Source organism: Lepisosteus oculatus, chromosome 11 (genome assembly GCF_040954835.1).
Source record: "Lepisosteus oculatus isolate fLepOcu1 chromosome 11, fLepOcu1.hap2, whole genome shotgun sequence".
NCBI lineage: Eukaryota > Metazoa > Chordata > Actinopteri > Semionotiformes > Lepisosteidae > Lepisosteus > Lepisosteus oculatus.
This window is the reverse complement of record NC_090706.1, coordinates 4,751,412-4,773,320: the sequence shown is the minus strand read 5'-3', so window position 1 is coordinate 4,773,320 and position 21,909 is coordinate 4,751,412. Positions and strand designations below refer to the sequence as shown.

The 21,909-nt window shown below is 41.6% G+C and overlaps 1 protein-coding gene across 6 annotated transcripts; it reads left to right on the top strand.

Moving 5' to 3' along the window:
* Positions 1 to 5,398: 5,398 nt before the first annotated feature.
* Positions 5,399 to 19,309, top strand: med18 (mediator of RNA polymerase II transcription, subunit 18 homolog (yeast)). Of its 6 annotated transcripts, XM_069195555.1 has the most exons (11): positions 5,905 to 6,353; positions 6,957 to 7,051; positions 8,385 to 8,678; positions 9,630 to 9,956; positions 10,555 to 10,863; positions 11,902 to 12,015; positions 12,647 to 12,702; positions 13,181 to 13,345; positions 16,085 to 16,474; positions 16,822 to 16,904; positions 18,098 to 19,309. In XM_069195555.1, exons 10-11 carry the CDS (start codon positions 16,832 to 16,834, stop codon positions 18,649 to 18,651), a joined length of 627 nt encoding a protein of 208 aa, XP_069051656.1. In that variant the 5' UTR covers positions 5,905 to 6,353; positions 6,957 to 7,051; positions 8,385 to 8,678; positions 9,630 to 9,956; positions 10,555 to 10,863; positions 11,902 to 12,015; positions 12,647 to 12,702; positions 13,181 to 13,345; positions 16,085 to 16,474; positions 16,822 to 16,831; the 3' UTR covers positions 18,652 to 19,309. The 6 variants fall into 6 exon arrangements, 5 of the variants coding, with proteins under 5 accessions (XP_069051655.1, XP_069051656.1, XP_069051653.1 ...); XM_069195554.1 differs by lacking the exons at positions 16,822 to 16,904; positions 18,098 to 19,309 and having other exon boundaries at positions 5,399 to 6,353; positions 16,085 to 16,473; XR_011191057.1 differs by lacking the exons at positions 5,905 to 6,353; positions 16,822 to 16,904; positions 18,098 to 19,309 and having other exon boundaries at positions 6,747 to 7,051; positions 16,085 to 16,212; positions 16,306 to 16,473.
* Positions 19,310 to 21,909: the final 2,600 nt, after the last annotated feature.

Genomic DNA, 21,909 nt, shown 5'->3' with positions numbered 1-21,909 from the left:
AAAAAATAACTGTTGTCTGTTCTCAGGTGTGCCCACTCCTACTGCACTCTGACCTATCTCCTAATATCGAGAGATTTCTGAACATGTTCTGTTGTGAGAGAGCTTTTTTGGTATACCTGCCTTTTTAGTTTAAGCAGTGCATAGTGCGTAGATGTTTAACTTCTCTGAAGTGGGTCTCTGTACTGAAACTCCAGACAGGAAGGTTAGGGTTGCCCATGTGGATCTGTAAAGGCCACTGTGTAGTTTTTGATGCTGAAATGCACATGGGAGCTCTTACAGATCACGCAACAGAAGAGAGCGCTTGTACTATTATGGTATGTTTCATATTTTTTGGTTTTTAGAAAAGGTAATTACATCCCATTCAAATGTCACTGTACGTGGCTCACGGTTCACAACAGTGATTTAAAAGTAGTGCTTCAGATACTTTGGCTGGAGACATGCACTTAAATGCGCACAACTGCATCACATTTTGAACGGGCAACACAAGATGAAAATTAAAACTTTTTGAACTACAAAAAAAATGGATAATTTTTAATGCCGCAAAAATGTAATAGGAGATGACTACATGTAAATTTCAAATTTTCATTAAAGGGAAAATGATTTTGTTCGCAAAGTCTCACTTTGGTAGGTTTTAATATTTCTGAAAGGGTAAATATGATGTAAAAATGGAACTTTGAGAAACTATTATACAGCCTCGTAGTCGCTACAGTAGAATGATGCCTCGTGTGGGTAGTAAATTAGCATAGTACAAACACTGCTTTATGGTTTATTTAGAACGGAATTCCTGTTATACCACAGAACAATATAATAGCAACGAAGAGTTTAGTAATGCTGAACAAAGGAGTTTAACTGACCTTTAAAATCAGTTTTGAGCGGAAAACCGATCAGAGATGTGCGGCAGACTGTACCGCCCACAAAGACAGAACCCGACTTGTATCTCTTTCATTAAAAACAAAGTTTTTCAATATATACTGTATAAATAAATGCTTCATTTTATCTCAAAATACCTTTGATGGGAGCGGTTTCCTAAAGTATACTGATTTTCTGATGAAATGACTTAAGGCTACACCTCAAAATCACATCATCCATGGGTTTGTTTTACAGGCTTTGCTCAAGACCATAATCTAATGAAGACCTTCAGATGAAATCAAATGTTTGTTCTGGCTGTTTTTCGTTTAGCATTCCACCTTCAATTGTGAAAATCGTTGGATTGTTAATGCAAAGCTGGCGTTTTTAACGTACAAATACTGTGCGATTGTTTCCACTAAAACGGAATCGTTAGACGTTGTGGAGAGTTTTCAAAAACAAGGTAAATGTGTCGAAAAGACGCGGTAAAAACTGTCAAGGGGCGGAAATTAACAATCTATGGTGAATTCAGTCGCAATACCCAGGATCAGTGTTTAATATTGCTGAGCCAACAGTAGACGGATTTCTTACGGTTTTCTTACTGCTTTTCAGTTCAGAAGAGCTGCACCTTTGTCTTCAAGATCTTCGAACATCACAGGTGGTATAATTCCTGATCATTTTCATCCGTGTTTGCGATTCCTCGGCGCTGCAGATTTAGGTGTTCTGGATTGAAACGAATTTCAGGGTGCAGCACTAATGAAATCAACACACTGGGGTTGGCCATAGTCTGAACTAAATCATCGCTTTTTTTTTGCGTAAAAGTAATAATATGCCCCAGCTGCTGATTGTTTAAATTGCGCTCTACAGTGAAGAAGAAAAAAGTGAATTGGGGGTTTTGAATTGAAATGCTGAACTCATCCGTATCTACCCTTGTATGTAAAAAATCCTAGCATACACATGAACAGAAGATTGCGGTCCTTGAACTGTTATGCCCTAGCACTTCAAAAACCCCAAAACGCGTAGGCGGTGTAAATGAGCGGAGTAACTGACTAGACAGGCGCTTGGGTATCGGACATACGGCAGCCAAGGCAACCCACCCCGTATTAGATCTTGCAAGTAAGTCAGCATTTTGAAATCCTGTGTTTCAACACGCTTTTAGATTCTTGACATTAATTAAATTAAAATGAAAACATTTAATTATGATTTGTTGACGGTATGCATTTGTGTGCACCCTCCATTGAAAGACGACAGGTCATGACGATATGCTTATTATTATTATTATTATTATTATTGGTGGCGGTGTTGTTATTAACGATTCAAATGGAGAGTTTCTTTAGCTTGCGGACTGACAAAGCTGATTTTACTGTACAATTTAAAAAATACAGTTTTGTTCCTAATGTCAATCCTCTTGTGGTTTGCATCTGGCAGAGAAACTCCTCTATCTGAAAACCCGAAACGTTGTGCTGTTCAGGGCGGAGTTGCTCTTCATTTCGTTGGTCAGATTTCGTTGCATCAAATTAAAATCTGTAGAATTTTACTCGCTGAAAGTTTGCAATTTGGTTGACATAATTTGACTTTTATCTACTGTAAATCAGACAACAGAACACCCTAGAAAAGCCTACAAAGCCTATCACGGTGATTAATTTCAACCTCGCATGTACTAGTCGGCCGTTATTTGTAGAGCGAATCCTATGATTATTTGAATGTGTTAGCGCACAGGTGATGATATGTTTGAGATTTTTTAGATAGTTTTTTAAACACCTTGGTCGTGTCATACACAAGAAGTACTTTGCATACTTTTTTCCGCAGCTCCTTAGTCAGTTGAAGTTCGGTGTGCAGTACAATGTGGTAATGTAAGAACGTTTTCGACAATGAGGTTAACAATATAGCGCGTCGGGATGTCAAAACTGAAATATATTCTGAAATGAGTTTTGGATTTTTTTTTCCAAGAGCACAACCGGTATCGATGAAACGCTCTCTCGGTTTTCATGCGTTTAGCAAGCGGTCGATGTAGACCATCCATAGAAATCGCTTCTCCCAGTCACCTCTCCCGGACAGAAAGAAAATTCCACCCAACAGCTCGTCCACGCTCAGGACATGATATATTCTTGTGAGGTCGGTGTGGACTGTTCCTGCGCTAGACAGGATGAGGATGAGTCTTCCCTGTAAAATCTAATACTTAATCTACTATACAAGAAATCAGTATTTGCTTTATTGCTGGGCGAAACTACCCTCATGTGATAAGTAAGGATAATCGGCATTTAATATCCTGAAATGTATTTTATAATTTAAAATGATAACATTTAACTAGAACAACAAAGGCAATAATATGCTTTTCGCTTGTGTGCAATGACGACTGAGTGTTACTGTGGTACTACTGCTCCTTATTCTGAGACGTATTTTTATCATATAAAGACATTAAGCTTGTTCCACATTGATAATATGTCAGTACAGCTCCAGCACACGAGTTTCTCTTCTGCTGGCCCGGAGACACTGTTATAATCCCGTACAGAGCCCGCATCACAACTACAGAGCAGTCTGTGAGATGGTATCACACTGCAAAGCCCGCAGAACCATTCACACTAGAGACCAACAAGGGTCTGAGAGCCACTCAGATCCACACAGCGAGACAGGCTGGAGCTCTTTGTTAGTATTCTACGCATTAATCCATGTTGAACGAAGGTGAATCGTTCAATTTCAAATATGTAGTTATTTTGCTTTTCATTCGAGCACTATCATGAAGTAGGTGTGCCACTGTGTGAGAAGTTGGCAAGCGTGCCCTTGCTGTGAGCGCGAATATGGTGTGACTGTTTCTCCTCTTGATATTTTGCTAGTTGACTCATCGGTGTTTATCACATTAGCAATAAGCTAATGCAATAATTTCTCGAGCTGCTGAACCAGAGCGCTTCACATGTGACCATTGTTGCTCTGCAAATGGAATCATTTTTACACAGTAAACTGGATGTGTCGGCTTTCAATGGCAGTACAACGCACTGAAAGTATTTGCAGGCTGATAATTTCCTCTTTTGTCCCTTAAATTATGTTTAATATTTTCTCTGACGCAGCTCTGGAATTCAATGAAAGGGTCACAGAGGGTTACTAAAATTGCATTTGCTCTTTGGTGCTTTACGCCTTCCTACACCAAACTCAAGACAGAGCCCAGCTGTCACAGGAAGATGCTGTCAGATAAAGGAATAAAATAAACGAGTAGTGAAAGACAGAAGGGAATTTGGTACTGCATGGTGCAGTGTCCTGCTTTTATAATGACACTAGACCCTGAGATAGATGGTGAAATGAAGGATTGAAAATCGAGGTCGCCCAATTCTTCCCAGCGAGTTGCAAGGATCAGAGAAAATCCACCCAGATATCAATGTTCTCACCGCTCGATCCGATTCAGGGCCTCAGGGGCGCTGGAGCCTATCCTGGCAAGCAATGAGCACGGAGCAGGATACACCCTGGACGGGACACCAGTCCATCTTAGGGCACACACAGACACGGACACAGTCACGCGCACCAGGGCCAACTCACCGACTAGGATGTCTTTGGTCTGTCAGAGGAAACCCACATGAACACAGGGGGAACGTGCGAACTCCACACACATAGCTCCCCAGGTCCCAGACTGAATGCAGGCTCCCAGGGCTCTGAGGCAGCGCCGCTAACCACTGCACCGCCATCCTGCCCTGTTGGAGGAAACGTGCGACGAAATTCATTCGAAAGAGAGAGGTGCCAGCTCTGCGTAGGGCTGCCTTCTTTTTTTCGGAAATGTGTCAATGGAGGAGTGCTGAGCTCTTCAGCCGTCTGCGGAGAGAACGTGTCTTTTCCACTGGGTCACAGTGACTCACAGAACTGCTGGGCGAGTCGGGGGCTCCTCCAAGTCTCTTCCCCGCCAGAACAACCGGGGCTCTTTCTGTTACGCTTTCTACAGATTAAACACTGCTCCTTTCAACCTGTTCTTCAAAAGCGATTCCGCCAAAGGTAGGTCACTTCTTTCAACCTCTAATGCAGATTCTGTGGGTTTATTCTCCTTGGCTTTTTAAAAAATAGTTTAATATACAGTATGATGTTCATCAATCAATCATTCAAATTGTATTGATCAAGTGCACAACAACACAGCATGCAGCAGTAATTGCTGGCAATGAAATGTCTTTTCTACGAGCTCACTGAGCCTCACATAATCCATTATGTGGATTATGTGAAAGCCTTCAGCCTTCACATAATCCATATTGATCATACAGAATGTTAATGATTAAATAAATACACGCTTGACACTGTATATGTCCAGTTGGTGAAGCTGAAATATATTTATTCCCCGTAGATTCTCTGAAAAATGGTGAAAGGCACAAAATAAAGAGTATTGTATAAATCCTGATCAGCTAGTGACCTCACTAAATCTCAGTTTGAGGAAATTCATGTTTTTTTAGTTATTGAATAGGCTTTAATCAACTTTTGAGAGGATGAATGGGAAAATGCATTAATAATGAAAATAACTAAAAATCACAAAGCACATGAGATAGTCAAGTGTTATCTTGTAATATAAAATACAGTATTTCAAAGATACTCTCAGAAAACTGTAGTTTTAAGCACATTTCTTCTAGTCTCATACCAAAACACATGTACTGATGTGTAATATTTTCTTCTGTATTGACTATGGGAAACATAGTATAGCACGCAATGATATCGATAAAGCAAACCATGAAAACAAGTCACTTGGTCTCTTTTGTCAGGGTTGGGGATAGCAAACCTGATACATTTCGGTTTTATTTAAATATGTTTGCCGTGAAAATTCTACTAAATGGACAATAAAAACACTAATTCTAGTATAAGTCGACAAAACGCACGTGGAGAGAGGAAATCAACTCATCAGAGATCCCATCGTGTATTTTCTGCTTTTCTAAACACTTGCAAGCATGCATTGATCCGTCAGCTTTGCCTGCCGCACTTACAATGAAGTTATTTCAGCCGTTAGGACGCAAGGGTCGCGGAAAATATGTACTGTACATTTGGCAGAAACAAAGGTGTTAAAAAAAGCACAAATGGCAGGTTGTAGGTGAGTAGAGATCACAGCCCACACAGACAGCTGGTTTGCCACAGAGCGCCTTAGACCTACCCGTGCACTGACCACTACGTGAACAGCACGAACAGCAGAGCACCCCCCACGTCAAGACCCCGCCAAGTACAGACATCAACACCTTGCTAAGAGACAAAAACCACGCTGCAGCACCGCGTCACCCTTCTGTGCCGTGGCGCTGTTTCTGAGCAGCGATGTATTTCGATTGAGGGTTACCACACGTATTGTTTTGATTTCCGCTGGACTGGGATAACAGCAGACTCTCACGAAAGAGCCCCCGCTACGTGATGATAACGCTTAACTAGGTCGGTGGGAAAGTGACACTTTTCGCTGTTCTGCTCCTAGCCTGTTGCATTGCATTGCTTGAAGACTGGGCTGTCGGTGTTAACGCACCTCAAGGTGGCCAGCCTGCTTAGGCTTATTGGACTTCATGAACCTGGTACGTAAATCCCTTTTTTCCGTTTTTTTGGCGGGGGTAAGATACTTTCAGAATCATGGAGTTGTTTCTTTTCCGATGTTGACTTTTGGCCCTGTCAGTGACTTCATTATTGCAGTGACAAGAACAAAAGTAAATTCATTTCTCGTTTTTCAGAATAGATTTCGGATTCCGATTCATGTTGTCGCCAGTTGAAGGCCTACCGAGATAATTAACTTTGTAATACAAGTTTAATGAAATTAACACATGGAGGCAAATAGGATAACTCACACGTATAAACACCTGTACAAGCAATTTCACGTAAAAGGGAACTAAAATGTAGCACTTTTCAATCTGTTAAAAAACTCATGAGTGTTATTTCTACGGTGCAGTAAATACAGATGCGTTAGGTTTTATTTTATAGAAGACTACAGGGCCCTTCGTTATGCGTTTTGTGGTAGTTTTGTCCACTACAGATCCTATACAATCTGTGATTGAGAGAGCTGTTAAGCCAGGTAGTCTGTGTCCTTCCCTTTTCGGAATATCTGGATGCAGTATTAGCAGTTGCAATCTGAGGACGAAATAATGATTAATGTTAATTTATCGATTTCTCTATCCTTCCCGTAGCTCTTCAGCACTGTTAATGGCCTGTCTTGACAAGCTGTCCGCGGTAGCTCTGTTACTGTTGTCTTCTCTGACGCAACTTAGAGCTACACCTGCAGGTAATTTGGTCTGTTTCTGGCCCAGTATGTAATTCTTCACAGACTTGTTAAAAAATATGTATTTGCTTGTTTTCTGTATTTTCATACAAAACCAGACGGCCACAGCACTGTCGTTTTAACGAATGTGCCCGTATACTGTATAACGCGATCTTTGTTTATAATAAGCTACAATTTTCCTTTTTCACCACAGGCTGTTTCAGTTCTGATCATTAGTCCTGTCAGTCCTGCACTTCAAAACAGAATCTGCAGATTAAGGCTGCAGGCAAAACCGAATAAACACCTACAGAATGTGTGTTAAAACACGTTTGTGTGAAAACCCATTAATTTGCTTTCAGTATCAGAACAGAATTGTGTTTGAAAAGTAACCACGAATATACTGAACGTCTTAGCTACCATTAAAGACCAATAATTTAGGAAGGACGTACAGTATATGTGCGGTCTAATCGTTTTTCTGTCTAGAAACGCATGTTCTGGTCTTGCGTTAGAAGATATGTATTTCTGTTTCCATCCTTGTTAGCCTTTTTGTCTTTTCAGAAGTTTATTGCAGTGTGCAGCCTGTTTAGAAAGCAAACTAATTTATATGAAGACTTCTGACAACGGGGGCTGTGCGTGTAATGTTTCCGCTTGTGCCCGGCTATTTACGGTCATTGTACTGCAGAACCCCCGTGGAAAAAAAGTACAACAACCCGGTTAAAAAAAGGCTTTGGGGAAAAAACACAACAGACATTGAAAATGTACGCTTGCCAGTAAATCATGGGTTTTCATTGGACATTCGTGCTTTTTTTCTTTATGTATTCCTAATACGTTTCACACAATACTTTTCAAAATCTTTTTGATTTCAATAGATTTAAATAGATTTCAATTCATATCAGAACAAAAGTTGGAATTATTGAACAATATGCTATCATCCTTTCGGATAAACGTTTTGAATTTCATGTGATCTAAATTAATAATTAATTAGGGTACGCGATAAAATCACCAAAGCTATACTGTTGTTTCTCTGTATGCCAATAATTACTCTAGAGTGAAGTGTTTGGAGGTCCTTTGAACAGCTTCAATTAAAATACTTGTCTATTTCGATTAATCCTAAAACTCCACACTTTTCTTTTCAGGGATATTTTTAAGATTTCTTCATTGGAATGTTTTTTTTTGTCGATTTTTGTAAACAGCCAAATATCTTATTTTAGAAAGAAAAGCACCGTGTTTGTATACCCACCTCAATTTTAACAGATGTGCTGGTCATACGCACTATGCACATTCTTCTGTTTTACAACTGAAATACAATTCAGTTTAAAATACCCTTTTCTTTATGTGAGTGTTTTATTTTCCACAGTAAGACGGATGTACGCCTGGGTAGGGGACAGTGTCTTACTGCCCTGTGTGGATCGAGGGATGAAAAAGCTGGAGACCTATAGCTGGTATTACAAGAAGACTTCAGGTCCAGGGGGCATTCTGCTGGTCAGTGTTGAGAGATCCGGGACGCCTCGCTACACGCAATCGCGTCATTGGGTCAGGAAGAAGATTCAACTCAACAACCTTTCCCTGCTCATCCAGGACCTGAGGGAAGCGGACGGGGGGGTTTATTCCTGCACAGGAGGGGTAGTCACTTCGCTAACTGTCTTTAAGGGTGAGTCTCCCGTTAAAGATTCAATAATGTACAAATCTGTATTGAATTGATTGTTGGGAGATGGTGATTTGCCAATGTGCTTCGCGTGTAGCCTTGATTGGTCATTCTGAAACATATTTTATCGCGTGATGGGATTAAGTTAATTTCACAGCGATGATCATATGCAACCTTTCGCGTACAGTATGCGCAAGTATTACCGTGTCACTATAGCTCCAGCGCACGAGGTTCCCGGACAATGTCGTCCCGGACAAGCTGTTACTGTCCCGTGCTGAGCCCGTATCACGACTGTACGACAGTCTGTGAGATGGTATCGTGCTGTTGAGCCGCACAAAACGCTTCTCGCTAGAGAGAAGGCGGTAAGAGAACCACTTTGATCCACGCAGCGAGGGAGACTGGAGCTGCTGAGCAGCTCGTCTCTGATCATCACGTACTGTATACACCTGTGATTTCTGTACGACAGAGTCGGGCTGCAGCACAGTTAAAAACGTGTCTATGCGACTTTTGAGACGTATCTATGAGGATGGGTTTGGTCCAATACGCCTTTACGGTGTATCTACTAAAATCCTTGTATCGCCACAATATAATTGTGCCTTCAGTGTCTGAAATGCAGAGCAGTTGGCTTGTGTCCAGATTTCAAGACTGTTATATTATTCTTCTGCAAAACATTATGGTTTATTTAAAGATTGTCTGCAAGTCACAGCACAACTCACAACAGCTCTGCTTCTTTCTTCACAGTTACGGTGAATGTAGCCCATCAGTCCTTCTTCATCTTTGTGGCAGTCAGGCTAACTTCATGACTGGTATTATGCCTGTAAAAACACACAGGGACAGTAGCTTCAGTTTCCACCAAGGCTGCTTTCAGTGTGATTTCAGCAGGGATTTTGACAGATTTAATATGAAAAAAAAAGGTTGTTGTCTTGTATTCTACATCCTGGCTTCTCCGTCTTTCAGACCTGCCTCCAGTCAGAAAGAAGCTGTATGTTGCTGCAGGCGACTCTATTGCAGAACCTTGCTCTGGAGTTCCGAAAACAGGTGGACGCACATCACCAGTGCAGTGGTCTTTCCAGGGTATTGGAGACCAGAACCCCCTGTTCCTCAACAGTTATTCCCCTTCTGGGGGGACAGACCTGAACCCAGAAAGGCTCACCCTGCTGCCCAACGCCTCCGTTCTGATCCGGGACATCCTGAGAACACATGCTGGGGACTACACTTGCTGGATAGATGACCAGAACGGCCACAGAAAGAGACTTGTCACTCTCACTGTGTGCGTGTTGACAGGTAACAGTCTAGGTGTAGGTATAATCGCTCATTAAATGGACATGATGCCAGCAGCCCTGTCACCCTGCAACTCACCCCTGGCAGCCCATTAAAGCTCAGCAGGTGTGAAGTCAGTACCTGGATGAGAGAGCTCCTGGGAAAATTATAATTATTATAATAATAATATTATGGTGGAGGGGAGTCCCCATTACCTGTAAAGCACTTTGAGTGGATTGTCCAGAAAAGCGCTTTATAAGTGTAAGCAATTATTATTATTATTATTATTATTATTATTATTATAATAAGGTGTGTTTATTTCATTGTATGGCACTCACAGAACCAGTAATATGATTATCACTTTAAATGGTTTATTGAAGTCAAACGTCAAGGAGTGTGCCCCATATATTCATAATTGTGATATTTTATTTTTTTACCTTTCATGACTGCTTCTTTTTCTCTCCCAACCCTGTCCCAACCTGCAAATCGGCCTCGGTCGATGTAACAAACCTTAGAGAACATGTAGAATCTAAAATACCTCATAAAGTGAAAGTCAACTGCAATAGACAGAGTGAGGGGCTTTGTATGGAGGGCTGTCACATGCTCTGTCATCCCATTGCAGTGACAGCAGACAAGGCCAGTGCAGCCCACAGCTCTCGCGCTGTCCTGAACTGCACGCTGCTGTGTGAGAGCAGTGAGGGGAGGAATGAGACCGTCCTTCTCTGGACCCACGGGAACGGGACAGATCTTGGGCCCAGTGTGGTGAACACCATCACGACCACTTCCACTGGGGTCACAGCAACACTGGAGATTCCTTCTCCACACAACATGAGTCTGAGGTGTAGTGTGAGAGTGAGAGGAGAAGACAGAGTGAGCGTGGAGCACTTCATACATGGACATGGGGTCAATAACACGGGACAGCAGCACACAGGTGAGAGCTTGGCAGTGAGAAACAACAGGGCAAACCAGTGTGAGTTAGGTTCTGATAGCACATAGTGGCATTGAAAGTCTTTAAACTGTTCTATTGCGTCATGTATCTAGTTTTTCAGAGCAAATTACACAGACCATAGTTCAGCAAAATAATGACACAGTTAAAAAATAATAACACTAGGAGTTAACCTGACATTTAGTCACATACTAAACAGTTTTTGTCCACATCACTTGTGGATAATGCAGATTATTTCTCATTTATGCATGAAATTAAAGTGCCAGATTCGAGTATTTGTGGCATGGTTAGCGTTTCTGCCTCACAGCACTGGGGCCCTGGGCTCAGTTCCTGGGTAGAATCTCCTCGAGGGTTTCCTCTAGGTATCCAATCCAATGGATGGATTGCAGGGTCCTTTCAGTCTCTGTACATGTATAGCTGGCGAGATCACCCTGCCAGCTTTGTAGACTAAATGCAATTCAGTATTTGAGTAGAAGAGGGAGTTTCACATGAAGCCCTTAAGTAGCCCTTAAATAGCAATCTAATTTGAGTGGTCTTGTTTCATAAGATATGAATATATAGACTGCATGCTCTTGAAAGACAATATTCCCTCGAGATGTATTCAGTCTAAGATGCATAGACTGTATATGGCTGCTTCATTGGTGAAAGTTATCACTGTCGTACTGATGATCCTTAATATGGGCAAAACAGCTGTGTGTGGCTGATATCTGTGAATTTACATACACAAGCGGTATTAAAAGTTCAGATTGTTCCACCCCCTACTGTCATGATACCGCGAGAATTCATTAATATTCATTCCCATGATTCACAGCTAGGAGCTACCAAACAGGCGAGATGGGACAAGTGACATCCGATTTCTGGTCACTTCTTTTTAAGTTCTTATGAATGCAAACTGAATGCAATTATATTGACTGAAGACAAACTATTCAGTCAATATAATTCTGAAATGTGTTCCTTGTTAGATATGTGTTGTTCAGTTTGTAGTGTTTTTACAAAGAGGGTTAATTTCTTTGGCCTGATTAGGTATCTCGGATGCAAGCAGTGGATCTGTACTGTTGTGGACACTGACAGTTTGTCCATCTGTCTTCATGTCTGTTCTCCTCCTGGTATTTCTGTGCAGAAGAAATGCACCTATAGGTAAGACTAAATTTAATACCTTTATGTATAATTCCTGCTTATTGTTTGCTTGGTTTGGGAGAAGAAAGATATTCACTTATTCCACAATTGTTTCTCGGATGTGTTTGTTTTTATGAATATAATTGTATTAAAATGAATTAACATGACATGAAGCAGGTTTGCCCACATTTCAGATTCAAGTGTAGATAAATTCAGTTCATTCTCTTATAGGTTGTGTCTCTGTTGTTACCAAATTCTTTCTATTAGATACATTTTCTGAATAAATAAATTCAAAACAATAAAAATGAATATTAGTCATGTAAGTTATTGAAGATTACATGTGAACAGTGGGCATTATCAGATCAAGCCACTTGCAATTTTCTGCACCAGACAAACATAATTTCACAATAAGAACAGTCTTCATCCCTCATTCAACAGTTTTTCCAGAGGATGAGATTAAAAATATAGATTGAAAAGATATATACAGTAAAAACCTTCAGTAACAAAGAAAAGTAGTCAGGAATCAATACAAGTTGTTTTCATTAGAAAAAATGACAAAAACGTCCAAAGTAAACACAGTTTCTGTCATGCCAACTGGGGGAATTTCTTTTAAAATGTTATTTGAGGACTCTCTGTTTTTTTTCTTCTTCAGGAAACAGTTCCTCTGTGGCACACAGCTGTGGATCTTCAGGGAGATTCACACCAGAGGTACTGTGTACTCTGTCACAGTTCGCTGTTTTTGCTCCTCTGGGTCTTTCAGTATTGCAGCAATTACAGGGAGACATGTTAGCATTTCTTTCAAAGTTAAAAACGACCTACTGGGACATGTATTAATGTCAAGATTAGTGGTTGTACAAATATGAGTTTATGTATTTACTGTTTTTAAAATGTTAATTTTTCAGGTATGTTCTGAATAGTTCTGATTAAAATCAACTAAGTAGTAGATCTCAGGTGCTTGTTTCTTAAATGCTGGTTTCTGTTCTCACCTAAATATCTGTATCTGTAGTCCAGTATTATGTTTAACCGACCCTATACCTTAGGTGCACTATACAGTACATACATTTTACAGCCATTTTTATTTCTATAAAATACAGTTGCCATCACTTCTTCCCTTTTTCTGCCTTTCCTTCTCCTTTTCAATTGCCAGCGGCAGTGTATTAGTATGTACTGTCTCTTTATCTCCCAGGCTGGAGAGGTAGAATCTGAAGCTCATTATGCTGCTGTTGAAATCAGAAAACCAGAGTCCAGCCTGACCAGGACCAGGGCAGTAGAGGAATGTGTGTACAGCACTCTTCAGTTCCACTCTCCATGTCCTGCAGAAGGATGGGAAAGTGGACAATAACCTGTTCCAGTATGGCAAATATATATATATATCATTGTATCTGTAAAGATTTTCTTGTTATTGTAAATTTGTAAAGTCTTTTTAACCCAGTAGGGAATACAATATGTAGGGGAAATTCAGAACCCGGTCCAGTCTGACAAATGTAATTGTACCTGTAAAGATTTTCTTTATATTGTTCATTTGTAAAGTGTTTTTTTGTAATACATTAAGAAAAAAATAAAATACACATTTTAAATGTCTGTTTCCTTGGGTCAAATGTCCCCACTACAGTCTCTTATTATTCCCAGTTTTGTCTGGTTTCTTTGAAGTTTTCTCCACCTGCAGGTTCATAACAGGCCTAATTAACAGAACTCAGAGTTCTGGGTTTGAAACAGGATAGGTGGGATTTGGACTGCATTGAAGGACTGAGGACATGATTATTAAAAAGAATTGGTAATTAACAGGGAGGAATAATTGCAGGTATTATGTATAGGGAAGGAAATGCAGTACCAGACTGTATTATTAGAAAACTAACCTATTTTTATAAACTACGCAGGCCACTTTATTTAGACTGACTACCTACTGGATCTGTCTTTTCCCCACATCAGAGATGTCAAGGAAGCTGGATCACGTGACATGATTTCCACAGCATTTCAAACACAAATAGTTCAATTTTGCCTTGAGCAATAAGAGCTATTCAATTCAATTTTTTTTCAGTTCATGATGCTTTATTGGCATGACCAATGAATAAATCAGTGTTGTCAAAGCATATACAATTAACATAAAATCTACTGACATTTACAATACAGACACATCATAAGACATTTACATATAAACATATGGAGCATTATCGAGAGACAAACTCACTGTTCCTCAGGCTGTGACAGGATATCACACACTGAGCTGCCAGTTCAACTGAGTTCTCTCCCAGTAGGATTGGGAGTTGTTGTCATTCTGGCAGGTATGGAAATTCTGGGATTAGATTGTTAAATTTGGGGAAGAATGTTTGTTTAATCCCAGAATATTTGCCGCAGTGCAGTAGGAAGTGCATCTGTCTCTATTTCTCCCCGCTGGCAGTGGGAGCACAGCCTGTCTTCTCTGGGCAGCCAGGTCTGCCTGTGTCGCCCAGTTTCTATGGCCAGGCTGTGGTTACTGAGCCTGTACTTCATCAGGGTCTGTTTCTGTTTGCTGTTTCTTATCTTGGTCAAATATTTGGCTAGTCAGTGTGTTTTGTCTATTAAGGGTTCTGTGGCATTCCAGTTTATGTTGTGTTTGTGTGTGTGTGTCGGTCCCAGTGTGTGAGATATTGCAGTGCTGTCCTGAGGCTGGCTGGTGTCGGTGTGGCTTGGGCCAGCGAGCCTCAGGACCAGCTGGCTCAGAGGGCTTTTTGGTGGGCTCAGCTCTTGGCTCAGCAGGGCCTTCTGGTGGTAGTAGTTTTGGTTGCTGCTTTTTAGATGTAACCAATACTTTATTACTCTCTTCTGTATCTGTATGTTTATTAGTAATGGGTATTGCCCTAATTCAGCCCTGAATGTGCTGTTAGGAGTTTTTCTGTGCACATGGAGGATATTTTTATTTATATTTATTTTTCGCATATTCAGGATACTGCAAAATACCTTCCTCAGATTACTGTTCACACAGATGCCCCGGTAGTTGTTGGGATCGGGTCTGTCTCCACTCTTATAGACGGGCTGATCAGTCCTTGATTCGAGGTCTCAGGAAAACATCCGGCTTTCATGATGAGGTTGAAAAGTTTGAGCAGGGCTTTTTGCAACTTCAAGCTGCTGTTTCTCAGCATCTCGTTGTTGACTCCATCTTGGTCATAGGCTTTGCGTGGTCTGAGGGGCCTGGAGTTTTATTCAGTAGCTCCTGCTCAGTGATTGGAGAGTCAAAGGAGTTTTTGTTGTCTTCAGTAGCCAATTCCAAAATATTGAGTTTTTCATAAATAATGCTTTGGATCTAATTTATTTGTATTTGGGAGCATTTGGTACAGATTTTCAAAGTATGTTTGCCTGTCCAATTCTTCAGGTTTCGATTTATTTCAAGTGTTCCACTTCTCCCAGAAGCAGTTTTGATTTAGTGACTTCTCAATTTCTGTGAGTTGTTTGTTTATGTATGTTTCTTTACTTTTTCAGTGTGTGTTTGTAATGTTTTAGCATTTTGCAGTGGCTGAGGCACAGATCTGTGTTGCGTAGTTGTCCGTGTTTTTGATTTGAGAGTTGTCATAGTGCTTTTCTGATGTTTTTGCACTCTGTATCAAACCACTTTTCTTTTGCTTTTGTTTTTTGGTAGTTTTTTAAACATTTTTGAGCTTAAAATAATCTTATCTTTTGTCGGTTTGATACGGAGTGTTTAGGAATGTGTCCAATAGTGTCTGAATTTCTCCAGCGCCCAGTGCAGTTTGATATCTGTCCGGGCTGCTTGCGTCCCGTCTGTGCGCCTGGTTGAGGTCGTAAAGCCGGCTGGGCTGTGTCAATGTAGCTCTGTTTACGTGTGCTATTCTCTCAGGGTGGACAGGCTCCTCTAGGAAACCAGCTCTGGTCTCATAAATAAACGCATCATCTGCCCGTCCACGATAAATGCAAAATCCCTTGTAAAAATTATTTTCGGATTGCCGAGTTCAATGCAACATTTTGGTCGCTGGTAAAAAAAAATACAACGTTTAATAAAGCATTAACCCTTATTAATTTGAATTTGAATGATAAGACACATTTGCCTTTTGCCATGAAGTAACATATTGGTCTGAAATAATATGAATCATTCTTACAGGGTTCGGTGATTCACTGTAATGCTGCTGCACTGCCGTAAGCACTCAGGAAGGGAGGGGAAGAGATCTTGCCGTACAATTCGCTGTCCGCATGCGTGTTGCAAAAGCGGTGAATTTGAGTGGCTGGCGGGTAGGTCAAAACTTTCAGCAAACCCTTCTTCCCCACGGTTTTATTCTACTTTCAGGAAACGTAATCGGAAATAATTCAATTTCCGATCTGCAGCGTCCTTTGCGGTCTCGAAAGCGGCTGCTGAGCTTGGATTTTCAATCCCGGGGCTGGCGCTTGTAGCGTGGGCCGCTCGGAGCCGCGAGCTGGGGTGGTTGGAGCAGCCGGCCGTGCGTGCTGTGTGTCTGGGCGCCGGAAAACGGGGGTTTCGGCCATCGTGCGAGAGGTTAGTTTACTTGTCTTCGGTTAGTGATTTCATGTTTAATGTTGGGATATTGAATTGCCTCGACCACTAACACCCCTATTACTTTTACATTGGAGAATTACACTGGAAAAGAGCCCAAATGGAAAACTCTTTAATTGTGTGTTAGTTTATTCACCGCCGAAATCAATTTTATATGTCCGTGCACCCCGCGTAAAATAGTCATGCCTATATTTTGTGGGTTTCGTCACTTCGCTGTCATGCGTGTAGTTATGTTAGGTGATTCAGCCCTGCTAGTATTTGGCTCACAAAACTTACAGATATCGAGGGCCATCTGTAACAGATGTCTGTGGTGTGTCTTTGTGTTGCAGCTGAGCGACAATGGAGGCGCCCCCAGTCACCGTGATGCCCGTTACGGGCGGCACAATTAACATGATGGAGTACCTGCTGCAAGGTGAGACTTGGAATTATGTGGGTTTTCATGTAGACTCTGAAATATGTTTTTATCTGTGTAGTCTAGTGAGTTTGTGTTCTTTCTGCTCTTCTACAGCATTGAAGCCTCATGTTAAATTGTTCCATTGTCTTTTAGTTTAATTTTCGTTACATGACTGAGGTACTGTACCGTAAATTCCTACAAAACTACGATTTAGCTGGTATTTGTACAAGCAAGTGGACTCTTAAAAGCCTGTAGGTAGCAAAAATACTCAAGGATTAATAGGAACAAACACTTGGCTTTGAAAGAGCCAAGGTGTGGAGGCACTGTTGCAGCAACCCATGTCACAGGATTCTCCAGTCCTGGTCATGAAGAGTTGACTCATTTGCACAGTGATTCAGCTTTCCTTTACTCTTCTGAGACAGTTATATCCTTAATTGCTCCCGATGCACATGTTCTTTAGCCATTGATTGAAGACAGCAATCAAGCTTGAAGGACTAGGACTCTCTCACGTCTGGGGTTAGAGACCACTGCTGCGGTGCCTTGTCATCAATCAATCAATCAATCAATCAATCAATCAATCAATCAATCAAGGTTTATATATCAATACATGAATAGAACAGCATACAGCAGTGTTTTCGGCAATGAAATGCTTTATCCGTGAGCTGGTTAAGTAGAGAGAACAAGCTGTGGTTAGGGTGACGTCTTGAGGCATCTAACAGAGTAGATATCCTCGATGTTCGGTAGCACGCAGCCGGTACTGTTTTGAGGCAATTTCACCGCCCTCTGGAGCACCTTGTGCTCTCGGGTGGAGCAGTTTCCACACCAGGCAGTGCTGCAGCCAGATAGGATGCTTTCAGTGGTGCACCTGTAGGAGCTGGAAAAGATGTGTGATGGCATGCCGAAAGGGAAGTGTGTCGAGCAGTGGCGATGGCATCCTCAGTTGATCTGTTCTGGCTATATGCACATTGCAGTGGGTCCAAGGTGTCGGGCAGTAAAGAGGTGATGTGTGCTTTGATCAGCCGCTCGAAGCATTTCATGATGATAGATGTGAGTACAACGGGGCGGTGAGTATTCAGACAGCTAACTTGTTTTTCCTGGGGATTGGAACAATGGTGGTTTTCTTGAAGCAAGAGGGGACTGTGCATTGAGCGAGGGAGAGATGAAATAAATGCACGTTGCCTTGTACAGTGAATGTGCCGTGCCTTCCCCAGGCAGCGTGCTCGACCACTCTCTGGACAGCTTGCTGCACCGGCTGAGGGGTCTGTGTGACAACATGGAGCCCGAGAGCTTTGCGGACCACGAGATGGTTTACCTCCTGAAGGGCCAGCAGGGCAACCCCTTCCTGCTGCGGGCGCGGCGCTCCCTGGACCGGCCGGCGTCCCCCTGGCACCTGCGCTACCTGGGCCAGCCGGAGGTGGGCGACAAGAGCCGGCACGCTCTGGTGCGCAACTGCGTGGACGTGGCTGCCTCTCAGAGCCTGCCCGACTTCCTCAATGAGATGGGCTTCCGCATGGACCACGAGTTCGTGGCCAAGGGCCACATGTTCCGCAAGGGCGCGCTGAAGGTGGTGGTCTGCAAACTCTTCCGCATGCTGGTGCCAGGCAACACGGAGAGCATCGAGGCCCTGTCCCTGTCCTACCTGGTGGAGCTGAGCGTGCTGGCTCCGGCCGGCCAGGACACGGTCTCCGAGGACATGAGGAGCTTCGCCGAGCAGCTCAAGCCCCTGGTGCACCTGGAGAAGATTGACCCCAAGAGACACATGTAGAGCCCAGGCCAGGCAAGAGGAGGCCCAGCAGGGTGTTCTGGTTTCAGCCTGCTGCCGGGCGAGAGTTCAGCTTGCTGGTCGCGTTGGCTGACATTCTGTGGTTTTCATCTACAGACTGTAGGTCAGAAGATATGAACCTCTGAAACCTTACCATTTGAGAGCAGGCTTTGCTCATTTAGCGGTATTGATGCAACAACCTCATCCATCCGCTTGTTGAAAGATTCAAGGATGTTGCCAGTATTGCTGGGTAGTTTGTTCCAGACGCTTACAACTTTTCTGATGTTCTAAAAGAATGAGGACCCAATTTTCAATCTTAAATGCATTTCTTATTGTCTACTAGTGTTCTCAGGTCCTTCTTGCATGTTGAGCCCTGAAGCTGCTCACTGGGTTCACTGTTGTCAATACCTTTCAAGATTGTGAATACTTGTATCAAGTACCCTGGTACTGCCCTCTATTCAGAACTAAAGACGTTCAAGCTGCTTACGAATGTTTGCAATAGAGATTGTACAGCGGCTGGTGGTGTTATGTTTGAAACAAGCTTTATCACTGGAAAAACTCCCAGGTTTTACATTACAAGCATGTCTCTGGTTTTACATTACTAGCATTGAATATATATGGGAAGAAAAAACAAATGTCTTGAATAAAATGTTTTGTGTGAGTTTTCTGCGAAATGATTTCTATTCTTAACTAATTCAGTACTGTACCGCTGTAGTTGGACTTAGTGCATTTCCATCTAGCACCTGTTGGTCATGGAAAATGACTGGAGTTGCTGTCTTTTTTTAAAGAAAAAAGTGGTTCCTAGGTTTTAAACTCTCTATTTAATACATTCTAAAGCCCTGTTCAGCTAACAATCTATGCCAATGCAGGCATTTCATTAACAGCTATGAGTTATTTCAGACTAGTTAGTATGTAGAAAGCTTGATGTTGCAAACTGTTAAAAGCTTTAGGATTGCAAATGCTGATTATTGATAGCTTAAGTTGTATCATACTTGTCCCCTAATGTTAGTTGTAAACCCTAGTTAAATAGGAATTAGGAACAGTTGTGTTCAACTGTTAACTGGTTTAATCATATCTGTTATCAATTATGAAATATGAGTTACTTGCTAGAAAGCAGATCTTTGATTTGATTGATTTGAGCTGTCTAAACGTCACTTTCCTTCTGTTGGAAAAGCTCATATTGATGTCTTTGTTACTTAAAGTCTTTCTTTAAAGTTGTTTAAATACATAAATGCCCAAATCTATTCCTCTACTTATCTGTTGAACCAAATTGAACAAAAACTGGAAGAGTACAGGGCAGGGCCTTCTCCAAATTGATACAGTGCACCGCTTGAGTGCAGTTTTCAAATCTGAATTTTCCATTTTTGCCCAGTAGGTGTCTCTGTTGCTCTTTGCTCTCTTAGTTGCCTGTAAGCACAGAAACAGCACCTCGAAGACCTTCCCTGCCTATGTGTGCTCAGGTTGCTATGGAAATAATTAGTAGAGAGATCTGCATGGCTCTTTTTCTCTCTCTCTAATTACCTTCCTGAATTGCGTAGAGATAAACCTTTGGAAGCTTCCTTTTTCATTAACAATAAGCAGAGATGTTATTTCATGCTTTTTGTTCTTTTTCTTTTAACCCTTAAAACTCATTCAAGGTAGCAGAACTTTAAAACAAACACGGGCTGCAGTTTCCGCAACTTCACTGAGAAAAATAGTATTCTGATCGTTTTCCATATAAGAGAATAACTGTGTGGCAGTGGTTTCACAACCACCTAGTTCAGGGGACAAGCGATATAGCGAGAAAACACCTGAAAACTGGAACCCGAGCTCATTCAAGCCAACAGCCAGGGGTGCTGACTGCCGTTGCCATGATATTGCCTGCTCGACTGCAAGTCACAGCCTCATCTTGTTTCCTATACATCGCAGAAAATCCTGACATTCTTGCTTTCCCCATTTCTTTGTTGACTGGTTTTCATTAGTGGTTGATTATAACCGCCTCTAATGAGATTGGCTGAGGTCAATTATGATGAAGTCTCGCAGGCATAAATCTGCGTTGCATTGGCTTTGGTGCACAGTAGTTCTAAAGCAGGAGTCTCAAACCCGGTGTGTTTTATATGTAACTGTAAAAAGTGAATCTTTTTAGTAATCAATTGTAAAAAAAAAAGTCATAAGAATATCATTTGTATCCTTCAAGTTATTTATTCCTTTATTGTTAATTAATTTATTAATTTCATGTTAAATGTTTTATTGATGACTCAAGTTGGAACAAAAAGCAGAAGACAATAGGCCCTCCAGTTTGCGTTTAAGATTCTGTTCTACAGGCTTCACATCACTGCACAGCTCATAATTTGTTTCCCCACCACCACCGCTCTCAATTAGAAATCTGGAATAGTTTATCATGCCAAATTACAATCTTAGCAGAAACCACGGAACACACAACATGCATATGAAACAGGAAGTGACAGAGTAAGAGGAAAGCTGAGATGGGGAGCTACCCCTTCGGTGCCCTCACTCACAGGAATCGTCTGTGGTGGGCTTTCTGGAGCAGTCCCGGGAGGTGAGTGATGTGCTGTATTGTTTAGTGACATATTCCATCAAAATAAAAAATAGAAACACAACTTCCTTGGAAACAGTCACAATTCCACCCAAACAAACATTATATGGATTATGTTTTTAGTCAGGTAAATATACAAAATATTACTGTAAGCACAGTTCACGTAAAGCATGAAATACTTGATGTAGTGTTGAGAAATGCTCTTATAGCACAAAAAACAATACAATGAAACATTCATTTATATATGAAGAGTTAACCCTAAATTAGCTATTTAAATGGTAGAATAACAGAAACCTCCTGCTAGCAACCTCACCTCAATCCAAATGCCTTAACCTAGTTATTTCTGAAGAGATACTCCATTGAACTACAGGGGGAAGTAACTGCAGGTTTCAGAAATTAGGCTTAGAAAATTAAAAGCATTGTCCTCTATAGATGGGAACCACTGAATATCAGAGGCTAGAAGACTTGACCTGCAGCATAGTTTTATAATGCTGTGCTTTTAACTCGCTTTCTCCCACAGTTTCCCCGGGTCTCATGCTTCGCTTTTCCGGGAAATCTGCTTTTATCCTTGAAGGACAGCCAGGAAGTCACAGTAACACGCAAGAAGGAAGAGCAGCGGATTGAAGGGGCAGGTTGTATTCTCCATATCTTCCTTTCTCCGTAGTTGGGCCTTTGTAGATTGTTTTTCGTGTTAATTTTCCCAAGTAGAAAAGGTTTCCCGGAGC

Excerpts from the sequence above, each read along its gene's own strand:
- med18 (XM_069195552.1), top strand. The coding sequence starts at position 6,922 with ATGTTAATTTATCGATTTCTCTATCCTTCCCGTAGCTCTTCAGCACTG. Across the intron at positions 10,864-11,901 it reads CACGGGACAGCAGCACACAG|GTATCTCGGATGCAAGCAGT; the intron begins GTGAGAGCTTGG and ends TGGCCTGATTAG. Across the intron at positions 12,016-12,646 it reads CAGAAGAAATGCACCTATAG|GAAACAGTTCCTCTGTGGCA; the intron begins GTAAGACTAAAT and ends TTTCTTCTTCAG.